At 45.0% G+C, this 16,999-nt stretch overlaps 1 protein-coding gene and 2 long non-coding RNA genes across 4 annotated transcripts in view; all 3 read right to left on the bottom strand.

The window, feature by feature from the left end:
- Nucleotides 1-1,848: 1,848 nt before the first annotated feature.
- Nucleotides 1,849-16,999, bottom strand: part of LOC125963408 (uncharacterized) — a 500,580-nt gene continuing 485,429 nt past the window's right edge. Inside the window, exon 2 of the long non-coding RNA XR_007475356.1 lies at nucleotides 1,849-2,339. This is a non-coding gene — a long non-coding RNA (uncharacterized LOC125963408). The remainder of the gene's footprint in view (nucleotides 2,340-16,999) is intronic.
- Nucleotides 3,348-9,765, bottom strand: PNP (purine nucleoside phosphorylase). 2 transcript variants are annotated; one of them, XM_033435907.2, is made up of 6 exons: nucleotides 9,607-9,765; nucleotides 7,640-7,803; nucleotides 5,225-5,328; nucleotides 4,851-5,026; nucleotides 4,547-4,737; nucleotides 3,348-3,984 (listed from the first exon to the last, which is right to left on the bottom strand). In XM_033435907.2, exons 1-6 carry the CDS (start codon nucleotides 9,615-9,617, stop codon nucleotides 3,767-3,769), a joined length of 864 nt encoding a protein of 287 aa, XP_033291798.1. In that variant the 5' UTR covers nucleotides 9,618-9,765; the 3' UTR covers nucleotides 3,348-3,766. The 2 variants fall into 2 exon arrangements, with proteins under 2 accessions (XP_033291798.1, XP_004274111.1); XM_004274063.3 differs by having other exon boundaries at nucleotides 3,383-3,984; nucleotides 7,634-7,803.
- Nucleotides 12,793-14,167, bottom strand: LOC125963410 (uncharacterized). The gene is made up of 2 exons (XR_007475359.1): nucleotides 13,853-14,167; nucleotides 12,793-13,102 (listed from the first exon to the last, which is right to left on the bottom strand). It is a non-coding gene; the product is annotated as an uncharacterized LOC125963410 (long non-coding RNA).

Below are 16,999 nucleotides of genomic sequence, written 5' to 3'. Positions count from 1 at the left end.
TAGTTGTGGCGCATGGACTTAGTTGCTCTGCAGCATGTGGGATCTTCTTGGACCAGGGCTTGAACCTGTGTCCCCTGCATTAGCAGGCAGATTTTTAACCACTGTGCCACCAGGGAAGTCCTAGTAACATTACTGATGTAGGTAAAGATGACCATGATAGGGTCAGGGAAGAGAACATGACTTGATGGGGTAAGTGTGTTTTGACACATATGATGAGGCTCAAGAAACTGAACCCATTTTTTCGGCATTCTGTAGGCCCCTCGGGAGAGTTTTTTTTCGAGAACTACCCTTCTGTAGGCGCCCCCCCCAAGACCTATCTCCCTGACTTTGTGTTTTTATTCTTTTGCACACCTCAATTGATACATTCATTTTGGGCTGGGTTCGTTGGCATTTTGAAACTGAAAATACTTGATAAACCAAATGTGGTGTAGCCATACAAGGGAATATTAGTTGGTTATAAAAAGGAAGGAAGTACTGATACACGTTACAACTTAGATGAACCTTGAAAACATTATGCTAAGTGAAAGAAGCCAGTCACAAAGTCCACATCATTCCATATATGATTCTATTCATATGAAAGCCCAAAATAGTTCACTCTACAGAGCAGAAAGTCGATTAGTGGTTGTTTAGGGCCAGGGAGGGTGGGAGTGGGGGTGGAGTGTACAGTGACAGCTAAAAGGTACAGGTTTCCTTTGGAGGTGATGGAAGTGTTCTAAAATTGACTCTGATGACGATTGATTGTACTTATCTGTGAACATACTAAAAATCTTTGAATTACACACTTTAAATGGGTGAATTTTATTTTATGTGAATTATATCTCAGTAAAGCTGTTTTCTAAAAATATTGAAGACACTGTGTGGTCATGTTTTTCCTCCCCAGCCCATACCCACCTTGAAACTAGAATTCTAGTGAGTTTAGAATTAATAATTATTATCTATAATTAAATGACTAGGGACTTCCTTCGTGGTCCAGTGGTTAAGACTCCATGCTCCCAACGCGGGGGGCCCGGTTCGCTACCTGGTCAGGGAACTAGATCCTGCATGCCGTAACTAGAGATCCCGCACATCGTAACTAAATATCCCGTGTGCCGCAACTAAGACTCGGAGCAGACAAATAAATATTTTTTTAAAAATGACTATTACTTGCCTGTAGCTACTTTCCTTGTCATAGCTTACTTTGTACTATAAAGAATATATAATTTTGTTTTCTGTCACCATGGGGGTATATTTAATGCCCTAACATGAATATAGTAATATATACTTGTATAAAGTAGGTGAGTCCTAATTTTTGTGCTTAGACCTAAGGAATTAGACTCTTGAATTAGGACATCAAATGCATAATCTTCTTCATTAATCTAGTATTCTATTATGAAATACAAGATACCTTCTAAATCTAAAAAGGTAGAAATGCCCTTAAATATTCCACTCAAGTCTCAGATGACACCATTCTGATTCCTGATCCATCTCACCAAGAAGCAGATCCAGGGTAAGAAAGCCAAGCACCAAATGCAGCCCTCCTCTAACCCCCAAGTACCCATCTGCTATGTCTCCATGTCTTCTGTTCCAGTCACACCTGTTGTGACAATGACCCACAAACATTGTGAGTGCTTCGGCTCACCCTGATGTGAAATCCTTCCTCCCTTTCATCCTTGAAGACTAAGCTCAAAGTTAAACAACCTTTCTCTCAATAACCCATCTCAAAGTCCAGTGTATACTTATAATCAGTTCATCCTTTGGACTCGCATAACATGTGACTTGTACCTATTTTATACTGCCTTATATGAACAATTAATAGCTTTACAAATGTGTATCTGTTAAGACTGTAGGGCCCTTGAGAGGGAAAGACCATTTTTATATTCTCAATTTAACATTTTATTAGGCTAAGAGTGTTATACAGAAATATTCAATAACTTGATTAAAAAGAAATGTAACTGTGAATCACTATATTGTACATCTATAACATAGAATATTGTACATCAACTATATTTCAATTAAAAAAATAAATTTAACAAATGTCTATAAGCATCTCATCAGATGAACAAGTTACTGTGATGTGTATGTATCTAAAGGATGCACAGTCCTTCCCTCTACACCAGCTCTCTTAGAGACAAATGACAGATGCTAGCAGATTGCCAGGTACAGTTTTAGAGGTGGATGAAGGTACAAAGAACGGATGAAAAGAAGAGTAGTTACAGGGCCACTTCAGGATACCTTTTCTTTGTGCTGGGCTCAGCTAGGTAGGTCAGGTAGCAAACAAAAGATGATTTGAAAGTTTTCGAAAGCTTTCCTGCCAAAATGCCTCTTCCATGTTTTGGTTTTTTTTTATGCGGTACGCGGGCCTCTCACTGTTGTGGCCTCTCCCGTTGCGGAGCACAGGCTCCGGACGCGCAGGCTCAGCGGGCATGGCTCACGGGCCCAGCCGCTCCGCGGCATGTGGGATCTTCCCGGACTAGGGCACGAACCAGCGTCCCCTACATCAGCAGGCGGATTCTCAACCACTGCGCCACCAGGGAAACCCACCTCTTCCATGTTATACTACTAACTGAAATGTTACCGCTGTTGTAGAGTCATCCAGCTCTACCCGCTGTCGAAAGGCAAACAGGCCTGAGTGGGTGGGGATAGTATGATTTTCAAACGTGCCAGCCAGCTGAATGCAAGTTGATAAGCGCCAGCAGTGCAATGGGCCAACAAAAGGTAATGCCTAGACTCCTGTCACAGGGAGGTTCTGACCAAGAATGGTGAAAAGGAAAACTAACACCCAGGAAGAAAGCAATAGGAGGCAAGGAAGTGCTCCAAGAGAAGAGGCCAGAGTATGAGTCAACTTCACAGGGGCTGGCAGGACGCTAATCAGCAGTGGAGCTGCCGGCAGCAGAGAAAGGGGTATTTGCCACTGCACTGTCGGAATGGAGTGACAGAATGTATGGGTGTCACGAACTATGGCAGAGGTTAGCGGCGGCGGTGGGGGGGAACCGAAGGAAACCAACAAGAAATACAATTAGGGCTTACCAAGGATGTGGCAACTATGGAACATAAGCTGAGATCAGTGAACGAATTCAGATATTCATGAGAGCTGACAGAGAGAGAAACAACCAGAAAGCAAAAGGACAGAGGCAAGACTGATCTGAGGGAAGTGGCCATCATGTACAGTCCTTCCTTATCTTCTAACACTGTCTTTCACCTCTTTGCCTTTCCTCCATCCTTTCCTGCATTCACATACCATCTACCTCAATTCTCAGCTGTCTGAGAGGCAGAGAGTCAAACCACAAGACATGTGGTCTCATGATTGGTTTCATGCCAGTCTTGGCCTGTGCCCCACCCTTATCCCAAATAACACAAAAATAAAGAAATTATTTCATCTTTCTCTTTATTCTCAAAATATGATAGTATAAAACTCCAAAAGGAAGAGGCTGTTCCTTGTGTGGTCTCCAGTGCTTTGAGGAGCAGAGCTGAGCCCCCAGGAATGTAAGAGGATCATCTCAAAAAGCTAGCAGTAGCTACTAGGCTGAGTTCGACAGCCCCAAGTCAAATCCCTGGATGTGTGGTAGGCCTTGGGCTCTTGAAGAGGAATAGGGGTGGAAATCATTTTGTGATGACAGCTGAGCAGAAGAGCACTCTGTATCAGAAAGGTCTGCTGGGAGAAGCAGGGCAGGTGACACTCCTTTCTGCCACTACCTAAGGGCAGAGGCACGTGACTCCAGCAAGAGGCCAAAGTAGGTAGCAGCTCCTTGGATCCCAGAAGGGAGATGCCAGACCACTCCAGGGCTGGTTAACTGGCATTGTCAGGCAGTGGAATGCTAGCCATAAGAATGGAGACAAATTGCTCCAATTTCTGCGCAACTTGCTTCCCGGCCTCTAGTACTTCCTTGTGATTGGCCTTCTCCTGGCTTTCATAATCCAAGATGACCTTGTTAGTGATGAGGGAGAAGCCAAAGACTCGAAGTCCACAGTGCCTTGCAACTATAACTTCTGGTACTGTGCTCATGCCTGATGTGGAGAAAGAGGGAAACCAACTGTCAGGATCTGCAAATGACTCTTTTCCTCACCCTTTAGCCTCACCTCCATTAATCACCTCGTTGACAATTTAGCATCAAGAAAACATCCAAAGAAACAGCTAAATTCGTGTCAAGCTTAGGCTGTTCTGTATTGCCTAAAAGAGTCGGGCCTCAGAGGGCCTTGCACATCTCTTATAAATAGAAATTTCTATCTGTTTGTGGTCATTCTAAAGTCAGTTCTAATGATACAATTCTATCTTCCAGCCAAAGGGTATAGAAGGTGGCTATAATGATATTTGTTAAAATAATCAGAAACAGTCATCAAATTATGGACCGCTCATTAGCATTACAGTGGTTAGAGCCCTTGGTGGTGGGTGGTGAGTTGATGCTACGATGCAAACCTTCCACCACCTTTCAAGTCAGTTTAATTCAATCTTCCCTTAAGTCAGGCCCTCTTTCAGTTTATCATCTAGGTCTATAATCTTTTTCTCTTTTCCATCTTATTTTGCCAGAACCCTCCCTCTTCAAGCCTCCAGCCAAGTTCCCCTCCTCACCAACAGCATCTGCTCCCAGCTTCTGCAGCAGACAACACTCTGCCACAGTCTCAAAGCTGGGGCCTGCCACCATCACATAGGTTCCTTCCCGTAACTCTCTCTGCTCTCCCATTTGTTTCCAGGTACTGTGAGCCTTCTGCCTCATATCCCGGTCGTAGGCATCAGACATGGCAGGGAAACGAACTCCAAACCTAGGGCACAGGTTGGATTATCTCAGATTAATGGAATAGAGTAAGCGCTCTCCCAACTCCCAGACAAGTCCTTAGAGCCTACCCATCTATACAAAAAGGAGCAGGATAGCTACCTTTCATCATTGGGCCCTCTGAGAGGGTTCTCACCGCAGAAACCAGGTAGATTGATGTGATCGCGGATCAGCATGATATCTCCAACCTCAAATTCGGGGTTGAGCCCTCCAGCTGCATTGGTGACCACTAGAGTGTCCACACCCAGAAGATGGAAAACCCTCACTGGGAATGTCACCTTAGAAGCAAAAGATAAAAGATCAGAGAGTGTTCTTTAAAATGTCACCAATCCACCCATGCAGATAAACATGATACAGCATAAAAGACGAGAAAGAAGGGGACCAAAAATCTACTTTGCCTGCGTAGTTAGGTAATAAAATAGGAGAGCTCTCTCCCCCTTCGTCCAGACCCAATCAGGTTTGTGTCCCTGATTTACCTTCCAGAGCGGGTAGCCTTCATACATGTGGAACCTGCCCTGCATCATCACACAGCCTCTGCCATTCAAGATCCCAAACACCAGTCGGCCAGCATGACCTGGCACTGTACACAAAAAAGAAAGGGAAATGCATGGACAGATGCTTTCATACAACACATATCCACTGAGTACCTACTCTGAGCCAACTCACTGTGCTCAACAGGTGAGGGTATACTTAATCAAAAGAAAACATTATCATCTCCACTCTCAGAAAGTTTAAGTCTGGTGGGGGAGATAGAAACTAATCATAAACTTAGATATAAGTACATGCTGAGATTAGAGCTATGGGGGTGAGGATGTTCAATGTGAACACACATCAGTTTCTTTTTAAAGAAATTTCAAAAGAATGAGAAAGCCATACTGTAAGAGAATAAAAGAATAAAAAATAGAATGAGTAATAATGAATGCAGTGAGTGTCGTAATTATAGACCTCTTTTCCAAAATTTCCAAAACTCTCAAAATCTGTATCCCTAATACCCTAACTAAACTATATGCTTCCTCCCTCCTGAGAGGGAGCTCATGGTATATTCTAGCTTCCTAAGGAGGCTAGGAACAAGGAAAGGGGCTGAGGTTGGACCCATACAAGTCTCCTTTGTGACCCACAAAACAATCCTGTGGGAATACGTACCCTGAATGGGGCATGCAGGGGCATGGGAGTGCAAAGATAACTCTCCACACAGACACAGTAACCATTATTACCATTTCTCTCATCTAACATTTCTCCTTTAATGGACATGGCTGACCTATCCCTTAGAGAATGGATGGTCTGGGAGAGGGACCAAAACAAAGAGGGAGAGTTGAGGGATACTCAGAGATTGAGGAGCTTATAAAAAAATTACAGGGCTTCCCTGGTGGCGCAGTGGTTAAGAATCCGCCTGCCAATGCAGGGGACATGGGTTCAAGCCCTGGTCCGGGAAGATCCCACATGCCACGGAGCAGCTAAGCCCGTGAGCCACAGCTACTGAGCCTGCACTCTAGAGCCCGCGAGCCACAACTACTGAGTCTGCGCTCTAGAGCCCACGCGCCACAACTACTGAAGCCCTTGCGCCTAGAGCCCGTGCTCCGCAACAAGAGAAGCCACCGCAATGAGAAGCCGGCACACTGCGACGAAGCCCACACGCAGCAACAAAGACCTGACACAGCCAATAAATAAATAAGTAAAATAAATTTATTTTTTAAAAAATTGCCAGTAGTAGAGCAGAGGTGACACAGTTAGGGAAACCCAAATAAAGTATAAAAAGTAAATTGATAAAGTTTTAAAAAATTAATCCACTTAGTTAGTGCAGTGCCCTTCTCACTGCAGGTAGGAATGGCAGGTGGAGCCAGAGTCACTACTATCTCTCTTAGAAAACTTTGCACTCCCTTCTCTCACTTTTTAATATTTCCTTCTCCAACCCCATCCCCACCTCCCTGCTCTGGTCTCCCAGTCTTGCTCCAAAGGGCATGAAAAATATCTGTTAAAACTCTTAACTCTCCAGGGAAAGAGGAAGGAAAGTAGAATCTGAAAAATTAATAAATAAACCAACAGAAGCTAGTTATCTGAGAAATTAATAAGTAAACCAAATAAACTACTCTTGTCCTTTACTTGGCCCTATTTCACCTGGCCCTTCTCTAAGCCTCATCCTCAGCATGCGGAACTTCCCTGACCAGGGACTGAACCCACGCCGTTGCAGTGGAAGTGTGGAGTCTTAGCCACTGGACCACCACGGAAGCCCAGCCTTAGAGCTTTTGGCTGCTATCAGGATGCTGGATACACTATCCTCAGAACTCCACTGTGCATAGGGGGCCCTTTCCCCCTCCAAAGGGTCAGTGTGAATCAAGTCTTGTGTATTCATTTATCACCTGGGTATTTGTCTGCAAGCACGTGGCAGTCTGTGTGTTCATTTGTTGCTGTGCACCAGTGTGTGCCTTACCCTAGGACTGGAGTTAGAGCTGGGGAGATTGGGAATGGCAGGAACACATGGGACAGGGAAGGCCTGACTTTGTCTGGGAGCTTACAGGCACTGCTCTTTCCACTTAGGCTACAGACTGAAAGAAATGAGAGAGGTGTATGAGGATATGGTGACCATAGTGTGTATGGGGAAAGAGTGTGCAGGGGAAGTGTTGTAGAGCTTTAGGGAGCTGAGTCATTAAAGCACAGGAAATATGTCATCATACAGTAACATTGACATAAACATGCCCTACTAAAACGTTTCTACTGGGGGAATTTCCTTCTAAAGTCATTCTGATTCTTGGTGGGTTTTTCCCTCTGTTACAACAGTTGACTCTAGTCAAATGCTATAGAGGATAGCCAGGGTGTAGAAGCATTGCCCTCCCATCAGAATCCCATCAATATCCCTCAGTCCTATCCCTCCTCCCCCTTGCCAGCACCTGTACTTTTGGGAAAGTTCGGTATTTCACTGTAGTCAAAGATCTGGGCCTGAGTTAATCTGTCACTCAGACCTCCTAACCCAGAACCACAGATCACCGCCACTTGAGGTCGGTGTTTGGTGTGAGACAAAAGCCATTTTGCAGTGTTCTGATAATCTTCATACTTGAATCTAGGAAAAAAAGGAAAACCAAGGTGAGTTTCACTTCCATCCCAAGGGTATCATAAACTAATGACCTTCAGCGTAGAAAGGCTGACTGAGGTACTAAGGTGACAGGGGACAGAGAAGTGGGCCAAGGAGCTAGACAAGCTACTGCACAAAAAAGCAAACCCAGGCCACAACTTTGGTTGTCAACAGCTGGAGCAGAACTGACTGCATAAGTTTCTCAGCAGCTGCTTGTGAAAACTAGACTCTGGAGCCCACCCCTACAGAATGGGGAGAGACCCCAGAATCGCTATTTCTTACAAAAGTGCCTCAGGTAATTCTGATTCAAAAACCAGGTTTCAGAATTCTGGTCTTGAGGAAGCAGAACTCAACAGGGATTCTAGTCCCAATTTTGTCTTTATTAGGCAGGTAACTTGTGCTTCAAATTCTTTCCTCTAATGTAAAGCAAGGGAATGTAATCGGCCTCACTTATCTAACAGGCTCAGTTTGAAAATGAATTTAAAATTTACTAACAAGCTCCAAAGACCTTTGACTCCATAAATCATGGTTCAGGTCCACAGCACCTGAACCTCTTTTACAACTTTCCCCCCCTGCCCGTGTTTCCTCCCTGCCTTCTCCCATCTTTCCTTCTCTTCATCAAGGTCCAAGGTCCTTTGCCCTTCAGAGACCTACAGGCATACGCTTATGCAGAACCCAGACATCCCCAAGAATCAACTGGGAATTTTTCTCACAATTCCAGTACAGTTCTCTCATACCTAGCTGGAAAAAACAAGGAGAAGGGACGGGGCAGGGGAGGAAACGACGACTGAGGTGTGATAGAGCTGAACACAACTAACCAAGCCTCCAGAGGAAACCTCTTTCTTCAAAAGTGCTGTCTTTACAATACACCGGGCTACCCTCAGGGAAGTAGCTGGGTAAGGGACCGGGTCGGGGCAATAGAACCGGGGTCATAGAATGATGAAGAGAGAAGCGGTGAGATGGTAAAAGTGAATCAAATAGCATCCCCAAGAGGCGCCAAGGAAATGAAATATGTGTGAAGCCCTGGCCACCCAGCACATCTAGCCACAGCTTACAGGACTTCCTCATTGGCCAGCAGTCTCCCAAGAATGCCCTGAATCCCTGGGCACCCAAAAGCCACTTTGATCCCTACTGCTGGAGACTTGGGCTGGGACTTCAAGGACCAAAGCCGAAATAAGCGTTTTCAAAGGTGAAGCGGGGGGAGGATCTGTTGCTCAGTTCAGTGAATAAGAATTTCCTTCTCTCCTTGGAGACGACATCCCCAACTTAATTGAAACTCCACCTTGGAGGAAAGAGAGGCGTTGTCGAGGGACGTGAGCAATCTCTCCTCTGAAGGAGGAACTCCAGATATGGACGCCAAAAGTACCTCGCGGCTTTACCTAGACTCTAGAATGGGAATCTGTGACGAGCACGTGGGTTGAAAAGACCTTCTCTGTATGTGGGTGGGGGAGTACGCTCCCTCTACATTCACATCGCAACGCGTGCGTGCACGCACACACACCGGCTTCTTTGGCGAGTCGTCTACGGTCTACTAACCTGTCCCCTTCCTGCTCTGGTGGCGCCACCCCTGCTCGATTCCCGCGCGCGCCCCTGCCAGCGCTGGCCGCCCCACTGCTCTGCCGCCTTGCCCCTGATACTGGGCTCCGAGCCAGGCCTTTCTGCATCCCCGGGGCGCTCGTTCCCTCTCCTGGCCCCCTCGGGGCCCAGAGTGCTGGGTTTCCAGTTCTCGATGACAGCCATTTCCCCTCCCCAGGGGCCTACGGGGTTCCCTGGGCCTGGTACCCGCCTCACCCGTCGTCCATGGTCCCGCCGACGCCCTCTCGATCAGTTTGCCCTTCTCCGCTCAGACCTACTCCACTGAGCTAAGCTACCGCCAGTCACCGGGTACGATCCACACAGCGCATTGTTTGCAACGCGCTGGCTTATATCCCCAGCTCAGGAGTCCCAGCCAATGGCAGGCGAGTACGCGACCGGCCCCGTCTCCATGGTGACACGCCCCGACTCAATCGCCGGAGGCTAGGGTGTCAACCTAATCTGAGGTCTTCCCAGCTGCAGTACCTTTCTCGATCCTCACCCTACCCAAAGCGGGGGAGGGGTAGGAGCATCCAGCATTTCGCCGCTGCACCCATTTTTAACTGCAGGTACGGATTTTCCGGCACGGAAGCCTATGAGGGAAGAGGGTAGGAGTCGGGAGGAGAGCCCCCGAACCATCTACCTGAAACCCCATTCCTGGTTGTGTCTACAGCAAATCATGAGATATTTGAACAGAGAAAAATTTAAACCTTACGTGGTGCAAATCCAGAATAAAATTAAGTGAGCCTGTGTCTGAGTTGCTTCCTGGGCAAAGGAAAAAGTGTCGACTCTAGCAATAATGCTGCTCTGGAGGTTACAGGATATGGGAGAACATATAAGGGGTCTAAATCCAGGCCCAGATGAGGAGAAGACAAATTTCTGCGGGTAAGTATCCCGGGATCCTCGCAGGAGGATGCAGCAAATCCCCTTCTCCAGGTGTTTCCAAATTCCCTGTAGATATTAAGCTTTGGGATTTGGGAATGAGAAATAGGAATTTCCAGGAATTTCCCCAGTATTCCCCAAATTATAAGTTATTCATAGAATACTTACTTCCATACATTCTTTACTCATTATTATGGATATCTAAAAAAATTGTTATATAAATAAGAAACAGTAGTATTTACAAAGAATTGTAACCTATAATAAAGTTTTATTGGAAAACACACACACACAATTCCTGGATCCTTGACACAGACAAAGGATGGGGATAGGGTGGGGATGGGATGGGGAAATGCAGACAGACCCTTGATTTACACGATACTCGATCCAAGGAATTCAGATAATTACAGAAGGATTCTTCCCCAAAATGAAAATTCCTGTAACAGAACTACGCAGCATAATGTCTTTGTAAGAATTTAGCTATTTTCTGCCTCCACTTTTATAATTTTAACCAAATTCACATCAAATCACAAATTGTCCTTGCTTAGCTATTGGAATCCTCCACCTATTTCCACCCTCCTGACCTCTAACCTTTCCTGCTTGCTGTGTTAGCCAACATCATGACCCAAACCACTGTTTCCCAGCCCCGTTTCTATCTCATTCATGTAACAAATACTTATTGAGCATCAACTATGTACCAGAACTGTTCTAGTGTTAGGGACACAAGAGTAATGACAATATATGTAAACACAAAAATAACATATATAAAGAACTGAGCACAGTGCCAAATGAACGGTTTATTCTACTGTCATTATTGGATTATTATTATTATCCTTATTCATCCAGTAATTTTAGCAAAGGTAACAATAGGGTGATCTAAAGGTAAAGTTTCACCTTAGTAATGTGACTCTGTACAATTGAGACACTGAAAGCATGATTTTGAATGATGGGTAAGTTCAGTCATAAGTAAAAATCAGCCCAAGGGTAATATGTATCAATATTTGATTGCTGAAAGTTTTTTTGTTTGTTTGTTTTGTTTTTTTTTGCGGTACGCGGGTCTCTCACTGCTGTGGCCTCTCCCGCCACGGAGCACAGGCTCCCGACGCGCAGGCCCAGTGGGGATGGCTCACAGGCCCAGCCGCTCCCGGCATGTGGGATCTTCCAGGACCGGGGCACGAACCGGCATCCCCTGCATCCGTAGGCGGACTCCCAACCACTGCGCCACCAGAGAAGCCCTGAAAGTTCCTTTTTAAACACCTCAAATCCAATCAAGTTTACACAAAAAACAAGAGTAGAACATAATTACATCTAAGAAAGCACAAACTTAATCAATTAATTTTTTTTTTTTTGGCCTTGCGGGGAGGCTAGTGGGATCCTAGTTCCCTGACCCTCGTCAGTGAAACCACTAAGTCCTAACCATTGGACCACCAGGGAATTCCCTTAATTAATTTTAATGGACTCTGTCTAAAGTAAGTGTAGATGATCTTCAATATATCTACAAAAGGAAAACTGAGGGACAAGGCTCAATCTTCTGTAGTGTTTCTCCTATGTCATGTAGGGAGGAACATACAGAATATATAAACATTTTGGGCACCAAAGAAATGTACTGCTATATGACAGGCAAGGACAGGTTACCAGACTGCACCTTGGCCAGGGTCACATAACCTTCAGAACCACACAATAGACTTTATTCTGAATTCAAGGTCAGCAACCAAGCTTCTGAACAATCATTTGGACCCCCAATCTTTTTAATCTCGGATTCACCAATGGCCCTATGAGTTACCCTATGAGGCCTAGCAGGCCTCCTCAGGACACATCTTAGTGGTCTGTCCAACAGAAGGGCCCAGGTTCCAGACTGCATCAAGCCCTTGGGTCCCATCCTACCTCTAACCTTGGTTTGTTTGCATCTCTCATTGCTTTCCTCACAGGATTTTTACCTTTAAAGGGTACAGATTTAGGCGTTCTGTGTGTGTCTGTATATGTGTGTGTGTGTATGTGTGTGTGTGTGTGTGTGTGTGTGTGTGTAAAATACTTAATGATCATAATATATATGAAATGTCTATTAAATGTCTATTATTTCTCTTTAGGCCATCTCAAGCCAAGCGTCCACAGTCCATTTTGATCTCTTTGCAATACCCCAGTCCAGAGGTTCCCAGTTTCTTAATTTATAGCGCACTTAGGAACTCAGAAAATTTTTCACAGCACCCCTAGGTCAAAAGAAATACCTAAGAGTTTTGCTTTTTAGGTAGCTGGTGCCTAACAGCTTAGTAACCATTTGAAAAAAATAATACAGACAAGTTGAAAGAAAAAATATTTTTTGTTTTTTTCTTAAATAAGCACAAATAGTTACTAATGGAATGTGTGTGCCTGTTGGGCACTGCCCAACTTCTCAAACCTTGCAGTCCAGCACTACTACCCACATTTCCTGTTCCGGGCTGATTTCCACACAGTACTTACTTTTTTATCAGACGACCTCCTAAAAGCCAGCTTTGCAAAGATATTTTGTCATCAAAGGAATGTAGCAAGTCTTTTTTTATTTTTTATAAATTTATTTATTTATTTTTGGCTGCATTGGGTCTTTGTTGCTGCGCGTGGGCTTTCTCTAGTTGCGGTGAGCTGGGGCTACTCTTCCTTGAGGTGCGTGGGCTTCTCATTGCGGTGGCTTCTCTCGTTGCGGGGCATGGGCTCTAGGTGCTTGGGCTTCAGTGGTTGTGGCACGTGGGCTCAGTAGTTGTGGCGCACAGGCTTTGCTGCTCCGCAGCACGTGGGGTCTTCCCAGAGCAGGGCTCCAACCCGTGTCCCCTGCGCCACCAGGGAAGTCCCGATGTAGCACAATCTAATGTTCAAATTGTGAACTACCTTGAGCTAGCAGTTCTCATAGTATACAAGAGATGTCAAATATTGCTGTGTTTCCCTTAAAAAAATTTAAATATCCCACAGTACTCCTGTGAATTTGCCCCTTGGCACAGAGTTTGGGAACTATGGCCCCAGGCACTCCTTGCCACCTCATTCCTGAATCTGTGTAGTGTAAATGAGTGGACTCTAATCAAACTACCTGTGAATGAATTCCATCTCCACCCCTTACCTACCAGCTTGTGATCCAAAGCAATTAAAAAAAAATCTCATTATGCCTCAGTTTTCTCATCTGTAAAATGGTGATAATAATAGTACTTACTCTTGTTGCAAGGATTATATAAAATGCCAGTTAAATGTTTAGATAAGTGCCTGGAATTATAGTAAGTACACAGTAAATATTGACTATTATTATTTTTCCCCTTTGTCTCTTTTTCTTCTTGATTTCTCTAGACCTAACCATGAATTGGATCAGAACAAAAACTAGAGGTATGCCCAGCCCATCAACAGCAACTCTAATCCTGCATTGTTTAAAACAGAAGCCACTAGCCAAATATGGCTATTTCAATTTAATAAAATTAAGAGATAAAATAAAAAATAAAAATTCAGTTCTTAGTTATACTAACCACATTTAAACTGCTCAAAAGCTACATGTGGCTAGTGGCTAGCACATTGCAAAGCACAGAAACATTTCAATCATTACAGAAAGAATAGTGCACAACACTATTCTTACCTTTTCTAGTCACTGCTCCCCAGTCTCCACATTTTACAAAGCTGGAACTATGTTTTATTCTGTACTTGTAGGGTTCCTGTAGTCAGGAACCGAACAATTATCAACTTTAGGGTGATTATAGCTCATTACTGCCTTATTACCCTTTTTCTATCTTCTTCTCACCCCTCTTTGAAGTTCTGAGGTACTCCCATGTCCAGGCACACATGTAGTAACACACCCATCTTCCATGCTCAATATCAAGGAAACTGAAGAATGGAAGTGGTAGTTTCTAAGTCACTAAGTATTGGCTTATGGAGTGGGAAGATATCTCGAGATAGTGACTCCCAATGGCAACTTTTATAGAAGGAGGCTCAGCCTCTTAGGACTTTTTAGGCAGGAAACCTATTTTATTCCTGCCCTCTCAACTGAAATTTCTCATTCTCTCTAGACCACAACATAGTTGTTCTCCTATTTAAATACCTACCCCACCATCACCAAGAATCTTTGACCTTCCATTTTCTCCAGTTCCTGAAACTAAAATGTTATTTTAGTTTAGTTCCTCCCGCCCCCCCCCACTCCCCCCACCTCCCCGTAAAAGGATCACTTTCATTTCTCTTCTCTGTGTGAGATCCCTGTTTGTGCCTCATTCAGTGCAGGAACAGAGTGAAGATAAACAGACTGACCCAACAGATCAATCCCCAGATAGAGAAGCTGACTACACCCTAAAGGAAGGAGCAAAGCACTGGGGCATGGAAAGGACTTAAAACAGAAGGGAACAAAGGTGTAGAGTGATAAAGAGAAATAACCCCTTAAAACTAGACCACACCCTACCCCACTCCATCCAACTGCCCATACTACACCTCATCTTGGTTAATTCACTCTGCACATTACCAAAAACATTCTTTGCCCTGGAAATGGAGTAAGGGACTGTGTTGGTTTCACACAGGTGGCAAACTACCACCTCAGGAAAGGGTAAAGAAGAAATAGGGTAAGTGGAAAGAGAAATCAAATTGGGATCCTGGGTGGCAGAAGCCCAGCAGATGCCTCCAGCCCCATTCTCTGCCATCTACACCATGTGATAGTTACCACTTGGTTGGAAGCCTGAAGAAAAAAACCTTCCAAATCTTTGCAGTGTCTTTCTTTATATCCTCCTGTTATGGACTCTTAGGGACTATCTTAAAACTCATATGTCGAAGCCCTAATCCCTTAACCCCAAAGTGACTATGTTTGGAGATAGGGTCTTTAAAGAGATAATTAGGTTAAATGAGGTCACAAGGGGCCCTAATTCCTTATAAGAAGAGGAAGAGGGCTTCCCTGGTGGCGCAGTGGTTGAGAGTCTGCCTGCCGATGCAGGGGACACGGGTTCGTGCCCCAGTCCGGGGAAGATCCCACATGCCGTGGAGCGGCTGGGCCCGTGAGCCATGGCTGCTAAGTCTGTGCGTCCGGAGCCTGTGCTCCGCAACAGGAGAGGCCACAACAGTGAGAGGCCCGCATACCACAAAAAAAAAAAAAAGAAGAGGAAGAGACAGCAGGGATGTGTGCTCAGAGGGAAAAGGCCCTGTGAGGACACAGTGGAGAAGGTGGCTATCTGCAAACCAAAGGCAGAGGCCTGCTGACACCTTGATCTTGGGCTTCAAGGCTCCAGAACTGTGAGAAAATAAATTTCTATTGTTTAAGCCACCCAGTCTGTGATATTTTATTATGACAGTCCTAGCAAACAAATATACCTCCATAGCCTGATTTTTCTCAGTCTATGTGAGAAGCCCCCATCCCATAAGTAAGATACCTGGTACCAGGGGTAACATTGAAGTTATTTACCTGTATAGTACAGGAGCCAACCAATCAGAACAAATGCCAGCCATAAACTGATACCAGCCACACTGGAGTGTCCCAGCTGAATATCCACCCTGCTTGGGACTACAGCTGACAGTATTGCTCAGTACACAAAGTTCCCTCAAGATAGGGCTTAAGGTAATTAATTAATTAGTTTAATAGTCATTTATCAAGCAACTTCTATGTGCCAGGTATTAAGCATCAAAAGGCCTCCATCTCAGATACCATGCATTCTGCCACCTCTGCACTTCTGCCTTTTCTATATGCCTAGTAGATGATGTGAGTGCAAAAGCATTAAATCATAAGTCAGGGACTTTCCTGGTGGTCCAGTGGTTAAGAGTCCACGCTCCCAATGCAGGGAGCACAGGTTCAATCCCTGGTTGGGGAAATAAGATCCCACATGCTGCACAATGCGGCCAAAAAAAAAAAGAACCATAAGTCAGAAGACCTCGACTTTTCTGGACTTTTTTTTTTTTTTTAATTTGGTTATTACTTGGTACAGTGAGGGGAAAGCACAAGCCATGAAAAACTGAAGTGTTGTCAGTTAACAGGGTGCTAGAAAGAACTTATTATAGAAATGGGCTTGTGTTAAGAGATTTTGAAAGGGTTTAAGGAAATGGGATTTTGCTCTGGATTGAATGCTGTCAGGAAGTAGAGTAATTCTATGATTGGGTATCTAATACATTTTGTCTAGAAGGAGAGAAGACCAGATAAGAGGCCAAGCTCTAATACGTAAAAAAGTAGCAGTCAGGGCTTCCCTGGTGGTGCAGTGGTTGAGAGTCTGCCTGCCGATGCAGGGGACACGGGTTCATGCCCCGGTCCGGGAAAATCTCACATGCTGCGGAGCAGCCAGGCCCGTGAGCCATGGCCGCTGAACCTGCGTGTCCGGAGCCTGTGCTCCGCAACGGGAGAGGCCACAACAGTGAGAGGCCCGCGTACCAAAGGAAAAAAAAAAATGAAGTAGCAGTTATTCATATTAGCTGGGGGAGGAGGATATTGGGGATTTTTGTAGCTTGGAGTATGTTCATGTTTTGTTATTAAAAATTTTTTTATTTATTTTATTTTTGGCTCCCTTGGGTCTTCGTTGTTGCGCGGAGTCTTTCTCTAGTCGCGGTGAGCAGAGGCTACTCTTTGTTGTGGTGTGCGGGCTTCCCGCTGCGGTGGCTTCTCTTGTTACGAAGCACGGGCTCTAGGCGCACAGGCTTCAGTAGTTGTGGCACGTGGGCTCGGTAGTTGTGGCACACGGGCTTAGCTGCTCCGCGGCAGGTGGGAATCTTCCCGGACCAGGGATTGAACCCACGTCCCCTGCATTGGCAGGCGGATTCTTAACCACTA

This window comes from Orcinus orca, chromosome 2, assembly GCF_937001465.1.
Source record: "Orcinus orca chromosome 2, mOrcOrc1.1, whole genome shotgun sequence".
NCBI lineage: Eukaryota > Metazoa > Chordata > Mammalia > Artiodactyla > Delphinidae > Orcinus > Orcinus orca.
This window is presented reverse-complemented; position numbering and strand designations above follow the sequence as displayed.